The sequence below is a fragment of the Camelus bactrianus genome, chromosome 5 (genome assembly GCF_048773025.1).
Source record: "Camelus bactrianus isolate YW-2024 breed Bactrian camel chromosome 5, ASM4877302v1, whole genome shotgun sequence".
NCBI classification, from domain to species: Eukaryota; Metazoa; Chordata; class Mammalia; order Artiodactyla; family Camelidae; genus Camelus; species Camelus bactrianus.
This window is the reverse complement of record NC_133543.1, coordinates 98,344,976-98,361,089: the sequence shown is the minus strand read 5'-3', so window position 1 is coordinate 98,361,089 and position 16,114 is coordinate 98,344,976. Positions and strand designations below refer to the sequence as shown.

The following is a 16,114-nucleotide window of genomic DNA, read 5'->3' as shown; positions in this document are numbered from 1 at the left end:
ATCTCGCTAATGGCCAGTGGCATACACTTTTCAGATGGCTAGTCAGGAATGTCATGTAAAATGAATCTAATTAATCTAGTGTGACAGTCATTAGTGCAGTTCACCAGCTGCTATCCTGCTATCCCTACTTGCAGATACTTGGTAGAACTGCATTTCTTGGCCCTCTTGTGGTTGAATAAGGCCAGCTGACTCATTCTGGCCAATGAGTAGTGAGCAGGACTAATGGAGTCACTTCTGGACAAAGGGATTTTAAATGTGTTTCTACAGGGCTCTGTTTCCTTCTGCCACACACAGAAAAGGGGACAAGTCCTGATGTCAGCTATTCCATTCAGCCTGGGCTCTGGAACATCACAAAGCCTTAGATAATCCTGATGGGCAAAGGATACAAGTAAGAAATAAACCATGTCATTCCACAGTATAACCCTGCCTACCACGCAACTATCCAGCAATTTAGACACCTCAAAGGAATGCATACCAAGACACCAGCAGTTTATGTCAATATTTCCTATCAACATTTCATGTCTGCTATGAGTAAATGTTATCAGTGGTAAATTCAAGAGCCAGAAATAGTAAACTCAGGTCATTATACAATCTTGTCCATCGCTTTCCGAACTTTTGGCTGAGATCAAGTGTACAATCTTGGCCAAACTATAACTCTCAGTCCTTATTTCAGAAAAGAGTAATAGTAATATCTGACATCTCTCGAGCACTTATAATGTGCCAGTATTGCTGTAAGTACTTTATCTACATTAACTCATTCCTTACAGTGAATGTGAATTTCACCAAACCATCTCCATGGAGTTAAGAAGGAATGAATTAGTTTTCTAGCAAATAATCCTGAAATATTAATTGGGAGTTTCCCAGCACAAATAAACTACTCTATCGTTAAATGATACACTCCTTATTTCAGACATTTCAATTTGAATTACAGAGATCTAAAGGCATGTTTAAAGCAGGCAAGAACCTGAACCATTTGATCCCAGAGCTGGCAATAATGAAGAAGAAAAGATGATTGTTAAAAATAGGTTTGTGTATATAACAATTTTGGGAAAATCTGATCATGGTAGCAGATATACCTTACCTACCATACTGCTATGGGTGGAGGCTCCAAAGAGCTTGCCTTCCATCATTAAGTACCTTCCAAGTCTTTTTTGGGCCTGCCATGCAAGCCAAGAAACCAAACAGTTCTAAGAAATCCTAATTCCACTGGAATTGAGAACAATCCAAAATGATAGTGGTTATATAAGAGATTGGATTAAATATAATCCAATATGATGGGTGCATATTTAAAGAAGAACTTGGAAGACAAAACTTTAAAACAATCACTTGAAGGAAAAGTTAGTTGTTGAAGGAAACAATTTACTGTACTAGACCAATTTCATGTGACCATAAGAAGGTTTGGAATAGCCACTGAAAATCAGGGATTAAATGCACTTTTGATTTTTTTTTTTGTTGTTGTTGCTTATTTAATTTAGAACAAGAGTAGTTACTCCTATCAGCACTTCCTTTATTCTTTCAAACTAAAGTTATTTCTTTATTTCAGGGCCAATCTCTTCCAAAATACCCATCCATACTTGTATTATTCCCTGGCTGAAGTATTAGCATTCTGCATAAAAATAAGTTTCTTTAGTAAGTGTACAACGTGTTAGAAAACATAGAATAATTGTCTCTGCTCTTCCACCTTTCTTAATTCATATATAAACTTTGCTCTGTTGTAAGTTAAGTAAAATAATCCTGTCCCAAGGGAAATTTAGACTTATCTAACAAAGTGCTTGATCTATTCCCACTGTACCCTCTCAGTACAATGCAGGTGCTCAACAAATACCTGGGTGATAAATAAATGGCAGTATAATTTTCTAGTGGGTATCAATATATCAAATCTATTTCAGTCGTCTTAATCATATTTATAATATTCAGACAAAAGAATAATAAAATTAAGTTCCAATGAGAAGAAATTTCACTTGAAATCCAACTCTGACTCTTTAGCTAGTCAGTTTCTGTTCATACTGTTTTACCTAATTTAATTTCAACATGCTCTTATCAGCCTCCTTTAGTCTGATTTCATTCACTATGACTGCATCAACTAAGCTGCTCACCCTAGTTCCCAATCAAACAAAGAAGGTAATATTTAAATAGCTTTGGCTCCTCCTATAGGAAGCCTTAGCTTTTAACCCACCTCCCAGATCCAAGATACCAGAGCTGAACTCTGGGTTCCTAAATCTCCTTTGGTAAAGCCAAAAAAGGCCCAGAATTCTGGCTTTCAAGGTTGTTCTTCTGCTTTGGTTCTTGCTTCCAGTACTGTTCTAGCCAATCCTAGCTTAGGGATCAAATCCTATCCTTGACTCCCAGCCTAGTGGCTGCCTCTACCAGTCTGCTTATAAGAAGATAGTCACACATCTCTGGAATTAGAGATCCAAATCCTGTCCAAAGATCCGGAAGGACCCACCTCCTATATAACAACTGCCTACCTGCCTTCTGAATATCTGTATCATAAGCCCCATGAATTTGGGATCTGTTGCCAACAAGGCAGGATGGCAAATGGGTCTATAACCTCTTTAATTCTGTGCCTTGTCCAGCAGGCTGTAGCTCTTGATTTGACTTGGCAATTGGATTAGCTCTCTGTTTCTGATCCACAATGCAGGACAGATGTCTGGTAGAACACTCCCAACACCTGCCTCCATAATGCCCTGAGTAGCTGTATTTCTCTAGTCTTAGGATACAACCATTCAGTTTGCTCAAATTCTAACTAATTGTTTCTAAATTGTTTGTCTTCTAAGAATAATACTAGGCCTTTGGTCACTTCAATTGATACAGTCATCTTCTTTACCCACGATGGCAACTCAAGATATTGCCTAATGCTAAAGTATGTATTACTATTTTCTGGATTTATCTTGATTTTTATGATACCTTACAGTATCTTTCTACAGATCAAATAATTCTCTCCTTTGTATATCTGTAATAACAAATAGCAATGAGATCACGAAATGAGGAAATGTGAATCTGAATCTCAACTCTGTCACTTCCTAGTTATATGTTCCCTAAATAGATAAGATGTTTAAACTAAGCCTCCAGTTTCTCATTCACAAAATTAAGACAGAGATAACAACAGACTAAAGAATAGTGTGAGGCACTAATGCAGTTCCCAGTACACAGGCAGCACTAAAAAGTTAGCAATCAGCAGCAGAATCCATAGAGTTTATATATGCTTATTTGCAATGTACTGTATTAAAGTATCAAGGGAAGTAAAATAATAGGATTAATTTATTATAGTTAACAAAAAAGATGAAGATGAACTTGATGGGAGAAAGGAAAGAAAAATGAAGCAGCAGGGCTAAGAACAAATAAATGGCAATTAGAAGAGTTTGCAAAGCAAAGAGCAGTATTCTGTGAACTTCAGTAAAAGGGGGTCAAGGATGTTAGTCTTCCCTGGAGTGGGGGCTTCTGATAACAATGAGGAATTCGGGTCTAAGAGAGCTGGCTGAGGGGCTGCCACACTTAGCCAATGACATGGCAGGAAGAGAGAGCCTTGCTTCATATGCTGCTCCTTGAAAGTGCACATTTTCATAATCCTCTCCTGCCAAGGAATTCTCAGCCCAAATCATTCTCATCCTAAAGTAAAACCAAACCTCTCTCCTTCTCCATTCCCATCCTTCAAACCATAGTTTATGGTAACCTCTTCTATGAAACCTTCCCCAATTCTCTCAGGTTTTTTTTAACTCTTTTTATTGAGTTATAGTCATTTTACAATGTTGTGTCAAATTCCAGTGTAGAGCACAATTTTTCAGTTATACATGAGCCAAATTCTCTCAGTTTAGTGTTCCATTAACGACATGTATTTCTCTTTCTATCATGGAAGCCGTACTACAATTGTTCTCAACCCTTTCCCATCCAGCCTACCAGAAAGAGCAAAGTATGTGTCCTATTTGAATTTGTACCTCTAGCATTGAGCACAGGGTAGGATGGGTAGAGGATGAGAAGCCACCAGGTACCCTGCACTGTTCCAGGCAGAATCATTAAGACCAATGGCTTCTAACCATCTGGGGGACATGTCCCTCCACTTTGAAAACCTGAGGAAAGCCAAAGACCCTTAGCCTAGAAAAATACATATATACACTCTCACTCAAAAAATAATAATAATAATAAAATTAAAACAGAAAGAAAACCATAAGGAAAGAATATTAAGCCAAGTCAAAAGATAGAGATTCTACTCCCTGGCTCTGCCAAAAACTCCCAGGTTCTCAAACCAATCACTTAATTCCTCAATTGACAAAGTGAAGAAACTCTCATTTGCCTCAACTATCCTTCATTAGATGTCATTAGATGTCTGTAATAAAAAAAATACATATACATACATATATATACATACACGTACACTAAAAGCATGGAAGAATTCTGAAATTAAAATTGTTATATAAGAGCAAATTATTTTTTTATTGTTGTTTCACAGCTTGATACTTTCACAGCTATCTATTTTGTAAAAAAAAAAAAAATGCTGTGAAATAAACTGTTTACTATTACAGCTAAAAGAACTGTTGTTCTTCTAAAACTCCAAAGGCCCTGTAGTTTACATACCCAAGAGGAGTAAGCACAACAAGTATAAAGAAGCAAAGATGAATAACCTAATTAATTCACATTTGCTCACACCACTGACTACAGATTCCTTTGATAACAATATGCTTTTGTACTAACAAACCTGTAATACAATTGGCCAGTATGTTTTGAGATGTTTATATTCCACATGTCAGGGGTTCTTGATGACAGTCGGAATATTCTCTTCTCTCTAGTTTGACCCTGTCACCAACAACTGTCACAGGTGGGCTACAGCCAACAGAGATCCTCTCTTCAGAATGAGAAGCTGTGAAATACTTACTCCAATGAGGTCTAAGGGACATACCTAATGGGGCTGACTTTAATGTAAAAAGCAACTGTCAGGCAGCCACTGTGAAAACCCTGAGGAGCTCCATGGAAACGGAACAAGTAAGGAACCTGAGCCACCCTCTGTATTTCAAACCTGAAAGCTGAAGAGGGCCTATGCATATACCACAGCAGCCCCTGTCGTCTCCCCTCCTCTGCTCCTACCAGCAACTCAAAGGGTACGGTCCTCCTTGCTAGTCTAGGCCTTTTTTTCTGCATCCATGCCAATCCCTGCTCAAGAGGATGTCATTCATAAAGAGAGGGTTCAGAATCTAGTCTCGACTTCATGGCCCAGCCACAACTGTTAAGGCTCACTTTTCTTGCTCAACTATCTTCCTGACAATCAAGTCTCAGATTCAGGGTCCAGAGAGCTTAGCTCCAGGCTCCTTAGCTGCTTCTTTCTTTTTCCTTCCTGACTCACACATTATAGCCCTATTACTCAAAGTATGGTTCCAGAACCAGTAGCACCAATGTTGACTGGGAACTTGTTAGAAATGCATAATTTTGGACACCACCTCAGATCTACTGAATTTTAATATGCATTTTTTTAAATACCCAGGTGGTGAATCATTTGCATGGTGGAGACAAGCACTGGTCTATAGGATTGGCCTCAGTTCTAATGAGGGATCCTCATATCCATCTTTCTCAGACAAAACACAGCTCTCAGCTTTGCTCTGCAGATCTCCCTCATGAATATCATCTCCTCTCCAGACTCCTGAACACTGACTGGCCTTCTGAGTCCCTCTATTTCCCTCTACCCATCTACCTAGAAACCCCAGGGCTGCCCATTCCCACACAGAACAGTGACAGCTATGATTTTTGATGAGATACCTGGCCCACCTGCTTATACCTCTGAACGCAGCCTACAAAGGCAAGAGGGGCTCCAGAGTTCCTCTTTCCATGCTGATTGACAAGTCTTAAGTACTGGCAAGAAAACCATCAAATAAGCTCTAGCACCATTTCTGACGTACCAGCCAGCAGCCAACACCCAGCACCCGGCACCCAAGATTTAAGCACTCAGCCTATTTTTCTTTTGACTTGAAAGATGCCACAGTCCACTCTAGCCCCTTCAATATTTCTCTCCATAAGACTGGCTACTAAAGAGGTTCAGACTAGACAACACAGAGGATAAAGAGAGGCCTTTTGCATTTTAAGAAGTTTATTGCTAACTGGGACGTTTTTACACTGTGGGAAAATGCAGAAGTAATATATCAGGATCATTACTAATCACAGGCAAAACGTTTTCATCAAAAGTTCCTGACTCTGCCCTCTTTGGACTTGGATTCCTATGCTTAATCCTGAGAACAGATTTCACTAAACATCTTCCTCCTTACTTAGGGTTAAAGGTATACTGTTCTTTCCATGAAGCTTCCTTTTACCAAAAGGTTTGAAAAAGTCAACAAGGTAGATCAAAAAATGCCTTCCTAGATTCAAGCAGGTTATATGGACTATGAGAGCCTGAGTTTGTGGATACCCATTTCCTTGGACTTCTGCCCCCTACACCCTCAGGATGCATCAGCCTTTTCTCTCAATCATGCACTGCTGAAATTTAACCATCATGGTTCATGCCCCCAATATATCAGGGGCACAGGCCTCTCTGCAGTCCCCTTTGCTGAGCTCTAAAGAGATCCTCTTGTTGACCTTTACATGTTGGCTTCCCTTAGGAACTCAATATTCAGCTGCCTTTCTCTAGCTACACTCTCTAGGTAATCCCATCCACTACGTGGTCTCAACACCTCATATATGTTGATGGCTCCCAAATTTACATCTTTAGGTTCAATTTCTTCTTGGAGCTCCAGACTCATCTGTCCAAATACCTTCTTTTGCTAGTTTCATTTTCAGTATTTTGTATGGTTTTATTGAGGTATAACTGACATACAATAAACTACATACATTTAAAATGCACAAATTATTGGTCTTGACAAATACAATTATGAAATTATCCTATCAAGATAATGAACAAGTCTATCACCCCCTGAAGTTTCCTTGGGGTCCCTCTGTAGTCCATCTCTCCTATTGCCACACCAGGCAACCAATGACCTGTTTGCATTTTCTAGAGTTTTACATAATGAAATCATACACAGCATATTCTTTTTTTGTCTAGCTTCTCTCATCCATCATAATTATTTTGAGATCCAACCACGTTGTTGCATGTGTTAAGAGTTTATTGCTTTTTTTTTTAAACAGCTGAGTTGTATTCCACTGAACAGACATACCAAATTTAGTTTACATGCTGATGGACATTTGGGTTGCTTTCAGTTTAGGGCTATTACCAAAAAAAATGCTATGAACTTTCATATATAAAGTATTTACAGGAACAAATGCTTTATTCTCTCTAAAGTAAATATTTAGCAATGGAATGGCTGGGTCATATGATAGGGATATGCTTAATGTTTTAAGAAACTGCCAAACTGTTTTCCAAAGCGGCTGTACTGTTTTATATTCCCATCAGCAGCATATGACAGTTCCAGTTGCTCAATATCCTTGTCAACACTGTTTATGGTCAGTCTTTTCAACTTTAGCTATTCTAGTGATTCCTGTATTCATATTTTGTGCTATTAACTTGTATTCCATAATGACTAATTATGTTGAGCATATTTTCATATGCTTATTTACCATCCATATATCTTATTTAGTAAAGTATCTATTCAAATCTTTAATACAGTTTTTAACTGGGTTGTTTGTTTATTATTGACTTGTTCTTTACATTCTAGATTACAGTTTTTGGTGAGGTAAATGTTTTGCAAATATTTTCTCCTAGTCTGTGGCTTGCGAGTGCATTTTTGTAACTGTCCACTGAAAAGCAAAAGTTATTACAATTTTGATTTTAAAATTTATTTTTTTCTTTTATGTTTCATATTTTTAATATTATGCTTAAGAAATATTTGCCAAATCTAAGGTCATTAAAATTTTCTCTTCTCTTTTCTTCTAGAAAAGTTACACTTTTTACACAAACATTTAGATGTATGATTCATTTCTAGTTAGTTCCTTATTGGTACAAGGTAAGGGTTGAAGTTCCTTATTTTCCAAATGGTTACACAATTGCAATAGCACATTTGTTGAAAAGATATTCTTTCCTCACTGAATTATCTTGGCACCTTTGTAGAAAATTAATCAATCATATATGTATGGGTCTATTTCTGGAATCTCTATTACATACCATTGATCTTCCAATGATCTACATGTCCACCTTGGTAACACCAAACTGTCTTGATTACCAGAGCTTTGTAAGTCTTGAAATTAAGTAATATATGTCCTCCAACTTTGTTGTACTTTGTTTTGGCTCTTCTAAGTCCTTTGCCCTTTCCTATAAATCTTAAAGTCAGTTTGTTAATTTCTACAAAATGCCTCCTAGGATTTTGTCTGGGATTGTGCTTCATCTATAGATCACTTTGAATAGAGCTGGCAACTTAACAATATTGAGTTTTTTAATTCATAAACACAGTATTTCTTACCATTTATTGAGACCTTATTTAATTTCTCCCAGTAATGTTTTATAGCCTTACACATCTTTGGTCACATTTAACCCTAAGTATCTCATATTTTTGATCCTACTAAAAATGGTACTTTAAGAAATTTTTCAGTTTCTACTTTTTCATTGCTAGTTTACAGAAGTACAATGGATTTTTGTATATTAGCCTTCTGTCCTTCAGCCTTGCTAAACTCACTTATTTTATTAGTTCTAGTAACTTTTCTTGTAAATTCATTAGGATTTTATACAGAGAAGATCACACAGTCTAAGAGTAAAGAGTTTTATTTCTTCCTTTCCAATCTAAATGCTTCTTTACTATTGCTTCATCATACTAACTAGAATCTCCAGTATAACACTGAATAAAAGGAATGAGAAGGGACATTCTTACTTCATTCCCAATACCGGAGGAAAAGCATTCAGTCTTTTACCATTCTGCATTTGTTAGTTATAACATCATACCCAGTGGTGATACATTCTTCACCAGACTGAAGTCCTCTTTTATTCCTAGTCTGCTGTGAGTTATCATAAATGGTTGTGGACTTTTGTCAAATGGATTTTTGTATCAAAATGATGCCATTTGATTGAAATATGGAGTTAAATTTAGCCTGTTAATATGGTGAATTATACAGAATTACTTTTCTAATATTAAACCAATCTTGCATTCCTGGGATAAACCCCACTTGCTCATGTTGTACTATCCTTTTACTACATTGCTGAATTCTATTTGCTAATATTTTGTTGAGGACTTTTTTCAACTATGTTTGTGAGGAGTACTGGTCTGTAGCTTTCTTTCCTTATAATGTCTTTTCCTGGTTTTGGTATTAGGGCAATGCTGACTTCACAGAATGAGCTGGAAAAGGTATCCTCTTGCATTTTCTGTGCTTTTATAGACTCAGGATTATTTCTTCCTTAAATATTTAGTAAAATTCATCAGTAAGTGAAACCATCTAGACCTCCATATGTTCTCAACATCTCTATTAAAATGTCTAAGAAGAAATTAAAACTGAACACAGCCATTCCTACTCTTTGACGAGTTAATACCCCATACCTGCTCTGGTCAGCTTTAGATACCCGTCTTGCTAACCAATCTTCTATTTCTTTCTAGTCTATCCATTCTCACTCCTTAAATCAAAAGAAGACATCATCTTTCTTATTCCCTCTTTGGCTTATCTTTACTATAATGCTGCCTATTAACTCTCTCGAATGACCTCTAGGAATACTTCCTTTGGTTTGACCAGAACTTAATGCACTCTTCTTGTCTTTTTAAACCTGGTCAACACTGTGCTAGATGATGCTTTCAAGAAAAGAGGAAGTGACCTAAATAAGTCTATGTTGCTAGGATCTGGAGTCAACCCTTAGCCGTGGTTTCAAGGAATCAAGGAATGAGACTATCCACAATTGGCAGCAACTAGAGGTGGGGGCTGGGGAGATGGAGGAGAGGTGGATCTAGAGTAGGATAATTCACTCTCATAAAACATTCTACACATAACTTCACAGCTTAATCAAAATTATTCTTAATTTTGTATAAGTATGAGTAGTATCTGCCTCTTCCTACCTGCACTCCTCACCAGACTAAGAGCTCCATGAGGACAAGAACTATGTCCATCTTGATCATTACTAATTTCCTTACACTCTACAAATTCCTGACACATAGCTCTAACTCAATTACTATTACCCTATCAGATAAAAAATTTAATTTATACCTCAATAAAGCTCTGAGATAAGGTAGAACTCCCCATGTTAGTGGGGAAAATAAATAATAAAAACTTAAGCTGCTACCACTGTCAGGAACTATTTTAAGATTTTTAAATGTATTCTCATTTAATACTATCACAAACCTAGGAAGTAGGTACTGTGATTATTCCTATTCTATGGATGAGGCAGGGGAGGAGCAAGGACAACCCAAATCATTAGATGTCTGCCCACCAGATGCTTCTACATCCAAGCATTCTGAGGCCTGCTTCTGGGGCAACCGAGGGTCTTAGGGGTCTGTCACCACTTTAGTTTATGATGTCTCACTGATGCACTATGGAATGCAAAAGGCCCTAAGAAGTCTATAATTAGAAAATGAAAATTTAACTCACCTTCCACTGCTCCTCTGGAAGCAGCTTCACAACCACCAGATCCCCATTCAAGGCTCTATTACGAGCAACGACTCCATCAATAAAAATGTCTCGATCACCATCCTAGATTGGAGAGAGAAATAAAAGAGCTCAGCTCTACCAAGGAATAGAACCAAAAATTACTTCCTTGGTTTAAAAATTGTAAACTCTACAATCTGTGCATTGATTTGACAGGAACACTAGTATATGGCCACAAACAGACCTAGAAGAAGCTCAGTCTCTTTGGAACTAACAGAAATTATGATGGACGCATAAAAGCAAGTTAACATAATGCTAAAAACATCACCAAATAAGAAAAGATCTATTATATGCAGGCCAAAAACAAACAAAAACACGTAATGCAAAAAAACTGGGATTGCATGCTTTCACAACTGAAATGAGAAAGGAATAAGTAATCCTTCAGTAATTCTTTTTTGTTTTAAATAAAATAAAGCATGATGATACCTTTTCTACACTAACTAAAATTTTTTAAGAGAAAAGGTAAAAACAGACAGTTTGCAAGAAAACAGAATAAAAACAACATAGAACCCCCTAAGAAAACCAATCAAGGGCAGGAGCAACAACCAGCCCCAGGATTTAGGTTCTCCAGGAAGAAACCAACAAAGTCACACTCCTCTCAGGGAAGTGGCAAAAAGAGCAAATTGTTGGTTCATTTTTTTAATTGAAGTATAGTTGACTTACAGTATTGTGTCAGTTTCAGGTGTACAGCATAGTGATTCAGTTAATTTTTTTCAGATTCTATTCTATTATAGGTTATTACAAGATATTGAATATAATTCCCTGTGCTATACAGTAAACTCTTGCTGTTTGTCTATTTTATGTATAGTAGTTATCTGTTAATCCCATACTCCTAATTTGTCCCTCCTCCACCTTTGATAACCATAAATTTGTTCTTTATGTCTGTGAGTCTGTTTCTGTTTCTGTGAGTCTGAAAATGTCTATTTAGGTCTTCTGCCCCTTTTTTCAATTGGGTTGTTTGGTTTTTTCGATATTGAGTTGTATGAGTTGTTTGTGTATTTTGGATATTAACTCCTTGTCAGTCTCATCAGGTGCAAATATGTTCTCCTACTTAGGCTGTCTGTTTATTTTGTTGATGGTTTCCTTTGCTGTGCAAAAGCTTTTAAGTTTGATTAGGTCCCATTTGTTTGTTTGCTTTTATTTCTATTGCCTTGGGAGACTGATCTAAGAAAATACTGTTGTGATTTATGGCAGGGAACATTCTGCCTATGTTCTCTTTTAGGAGTTTTATGGTATCATGCCTTATACTTGGGTCTTTAAACCTTTTTGAGTTTATTCCTATAAATGGTGTGAGGGAATGTTCTAATTTCATTGATTTATGTGTAACTGTCTAGCTTTCCTAACCCCATTTATTGACGAGATTGTCTTTTCTCCATTGTATATTCTTGCCTCCTTTGTCATAGATTAATTGACCATAGGTGTGTGGATTTATTTCTGGGCTCTCTATTCTGTCCCATTGATCTATATGTCTGTTTCTGTGCCAATACCATGCTGTTTTGATTACTGTAGCTTTGTAGTATGAATGAGGTCTGGAAGGGTTATGCCTCCAGCTTTGCTCTTTTTCCTCAGGATTGTTTTGGCAATTCTGGGTCTTTTGTGGCTCCATGTAATTTGTAGATGACATGATACTCTCTATAGAGAAACTTAAATTCTCCATACAAAAGCTATTAAAATTAATAAATGAATTCAACAAGGTAGCAGGATACAAGATTAATATATAGAAATGTTCTGCATTTCTTTAGACTAATAATGAAATATAAAAAAAGGAAAATTAAAACAAAATTCCACTTAAAAATCTCATCAAAATAAATAAAATACCCAGGAATAAACTTAACCAAGGAGGTGAAAGATTCATACACTGAAAACTATAAAACATTGCTAAAGGAAACTGAAGATGATTCAAAGAAATGGAACACTATCCCATGCTGTTGAATTGGAAGAATTAATATTGTTAAAATGACCATACTACCCAAAGCAATCTATAGATTTAATGTGATCCCTATCAAAATACCCATGACATTTTTTGCAGAACTAGAACAAATAATCCTAAAATTGTGATTGTTTTTATGGAGACCCAAGCAGAAAGCAAAGAAAAAAAGGAAAGGAAGGTAACGTGAGCTTCATAAAGCATTTTCACAGTCCACCCTTCTCACTAAGGAGCAAATGAACTCCCTCCCATGAATGTCACAAGGCGTGGACACCTTCATCTTCAATCACATACTTAAAAACAACCCACCTTAAGCAGTGTAGCCCCAGAAAACTTCCTAGGTATCGAGTGCCAAACTGAATTAGGTGACAGAGTCTTCTTATTAAACCAAGTTACTACACAAAAACAATTAAATGTAGAAGGTAGCTAAGAAAAGCATAACTTCAGAGGTAAAGTTCCATGAAAATATTTAAATATTTTCTAAATGTTTCATCCACAAACATGTACCCTTATCCTGTCATCCTTCCTAGAGTTTATACTATGTGCTTGTTTTCAGAGGATTAGAGAGAAGTAAAATTTTAATTTTCCTCAGAGAAGGTAATAACAAACATGTGTGGAAAGCCACCACTCAAAATTTTCTAATAAAGACACTTGATATAGATGTTACACTCAACAGACTGCAGGTGATTATTATGACATTTTAGTTAAAATTAGTATTCCAAATTCACCACTGCCTCCAAAATGGGATTTCAGACACTCAGTACTTTTTTATAGTTTCCAATTACAAACCATTCAAGATCTTTTAGAACAGTCTTTCTGTTCAGTTTCTAATTTAGCCGTGGGCTAGCAGCATGGTCTGCACACTTTGCCAAACTTGACCCACCCTAGTCCCTAAGGAATAGCTACCATGTTAGCCACAAAGACAGAATTACTGCAGTTGACCTCATAACAAGCTTTTCAAAAAAATAGGAAGAGACAACCAATAAATAAAGAGTGAACAACTGAAGTGCTGCACAACATATCAATCACTGCCTTCTCCAATTTGTAAAGCAACAAGATCTCTCCAACTTCTCTCGAATGAAAATAAAGCTGTCTGGAGGTCATTCTCACATGCCAAAATATATGCAATGAGACGCCTCTTTCATAAGCAGCTACACCACCCTTACCTTAGAAATTTAAGATGAATAAAATGTACATATTGTCAGAAAGAAAAGCAGGGCTGAGTTGAACCTTGATCAATACACAAATCTATAGATACTGCATCACCACTCAGCTCTTACTTCACTGATTCATTCAGAAGCCTGTATCTATTGCAGAATCTCTTATTTTAAAGATAAGAAACTTGGGAACAGCTCAATATTTTAAAAGTTTGAGTTATCCCTCCTAACTACTTTTTAAAGCCAAAGAGTTCAGTCCTTTACTTGAATGCCAGAATGCCAGAAGAGCCATGCTACCCATCAGAAAGAATATAAAAAAAGAAAAATAGACAATGAGCAACCTGGAGAAAATATAATGGGATCTGGGGTAACTGAATTAAATATTTAGGAGGCTGGAGTGCGGAGGACTACCCACGTACACCATGATGGTCAGAACATCCTCCATGGATGGAATAGCTCCCTTTGGACCAGATAAATTCCACAGGTGTACAAAGAGTGACTCCCATGATATGGTGCACAAAAAGGCTACAGAACTTCTTGCATCAATATAATTCAGAATAGAAACTGTGCTTTTTGTAAAAATCTAGGTTTTTACATCTGGTCCATTTCTCCTTTTCATCTTATCCCCAAATAGATTCAAAAAGGCATCTCAATAATATCAGTTTATCTTGCTTTGCTTGAAAAAGTCATATGGTTTTATTTTAACTCTGTACCTTACTTTTATTGAGAACACCAGGAGACTAGCAGGTACACACAGAAGTAACCTATCCCATATATTTTGGGTTTGTCATAAGAAAATAAATATCAACTTTCTATGAGTAGAAATTATAATAAACTAAATCATATTCCCCACAAAAAAGTACTTTTTTATACCTGATGATCAATTCACTGTGCCTAGTCTGTTGACATAAGTAGATATTTTGAAAGCGATATTGTGTAAGTTCACAACTGTCTTTAGAGTAAGAATAAACCTAAATAATTTCATCAAATCTACTCTATTTTTGTTTCTCAAAAAACTTTAGAATTTTAAAGTTGTGAGGAATATTAGACAATATTTAATCTACCCTTCATTTTACAATTGAGGAAACTTTTCTATTTCTTATTGTCAGAGCAGAAGCTACATCTTTCTATCAATTCCTGTCTTTATTCTCTCTCTGCTAAAGCAGGGAACAGGTAACAATCAGGCCCTGATTCTGCTATCCTACCTCCTAATCTACCTGTGAGCATTTTTCTAGTTCACACAAGTTCACAGTTGACACGGACATGAGCTATGTACACTCAGAAATCCAGACCAGTGGTGGGATTTATCCACATGTAACTCAGTGCCTCTACTATCTCCTTCTTCGATATTTCTTTCAATAATTCTTCTAAAACTGGAAACTGACCAGAAGACCACAAAACTAGAATGCAGAATTGTTCCAGTGTCCAACACCAGAGTATCTACAATCACTTACAACTGGGCCTTGATAGAGCTTTTGTAGTCTGCTCTTAATTAATTAGAGGTGAGTCATTAAGCATTTTTTCTCCCTCTGATACAATTTTATTACTCTATCAGCGGCCAGGTAAGACAGAAAAAGAGGTATAGAAATAAGCCAATCCAAATACCATGATTAGCTAAAAAATTCTAAATAGGACATGTCAGGAACACAATTTCAAGTGGGAGAACAACTTGAGCTTTTGAAGCATCAGTAACTTTTGCTTCTTAACTTCCTCTAACAAACCAGATTAAACAGTGGCAACACATCATTTGCAAGTTTAAATCACATGAATTTAACTTACAGGAACATAATTAGGTCCAGACTTTAGAGGACCTCTGCTCTGGCCCTCCTTCAGCCACACCCCTCCTCACTCAGGTAAGGAGTTCTCAGGACCAAATGAAAGTGCATCCCCATTTGTAATTGGCTCCAAGCCTACTTCCAGGGCATATATAGGCATCTTCCCCAGTCTGTCTTCCCAAACAGACCACATCACAGGTGGCACCTCTGGACTTCACAGATGGCTAATGGTAGATATTTCTAAGGGGAGTGGTCAGAGCTTAGACATGTAGGATAAGATGGTCACCTAGATGCATGTAAGGGCCCTCACTGAATGGAGGAGGAGGAGGCAAAAGGGCAGCAAAGAGAGGACAGGGAGCCAGGACTGGGAAGGAAAGAGGGGTATGCCAGAGGTACACCCACTCCATGCAGCCACACTTCAGCATGGAGCTCCAAGGAGTCTCAGAATTCTATATTTGAACCTGAGTACATGGAGGTACATACGTTTGGCAAGGAATATATCTGGTTTGTCATGTATGTATTTTACTTAACAGTTTCTTAGTGTGATTTATAACTTTTAAATATTTCATATGTGGTATGTGTGCTTTTGTCCTAAGGTCAGGAGCTGGCCTAATAGGAATCTAACTTAGGGGAAATTCAATACTGTGTGCTCATGGAAGAGAAAAAGAAGCACTAAAATTTTCAAAATGCTGTATGTAATTCCTCTTATCATTCCAATCAATGAGAGC

General features: G+C 36.9%; 1 protein-coding gene across 2 annotated transcripts in view; it reads right to left on the bottom strand.

Moving 5' to 3' along the window:
- DIS3L2 (DIS3 like 3'-5' exoribonuclease 2) overlaps positions 1-16,114 on the bottom strand; it is a 321,952-nt gene that overhangs the window by 252,861 nt on the left and 52,977 nt on the right. For both annotated transcript variants that reach the window (XM_074364485.1, XM_074364486.1), the window contains exon 5: positions 10,471-10,572. In XM_074364485.1, coding sequence (XP_074220586.1) covers positions 10,471-10,572 — 102 coding nt within the window. The remainder of the gene's footprint in view (positions 1-10,470; positions 10,573-16,114) is intronic.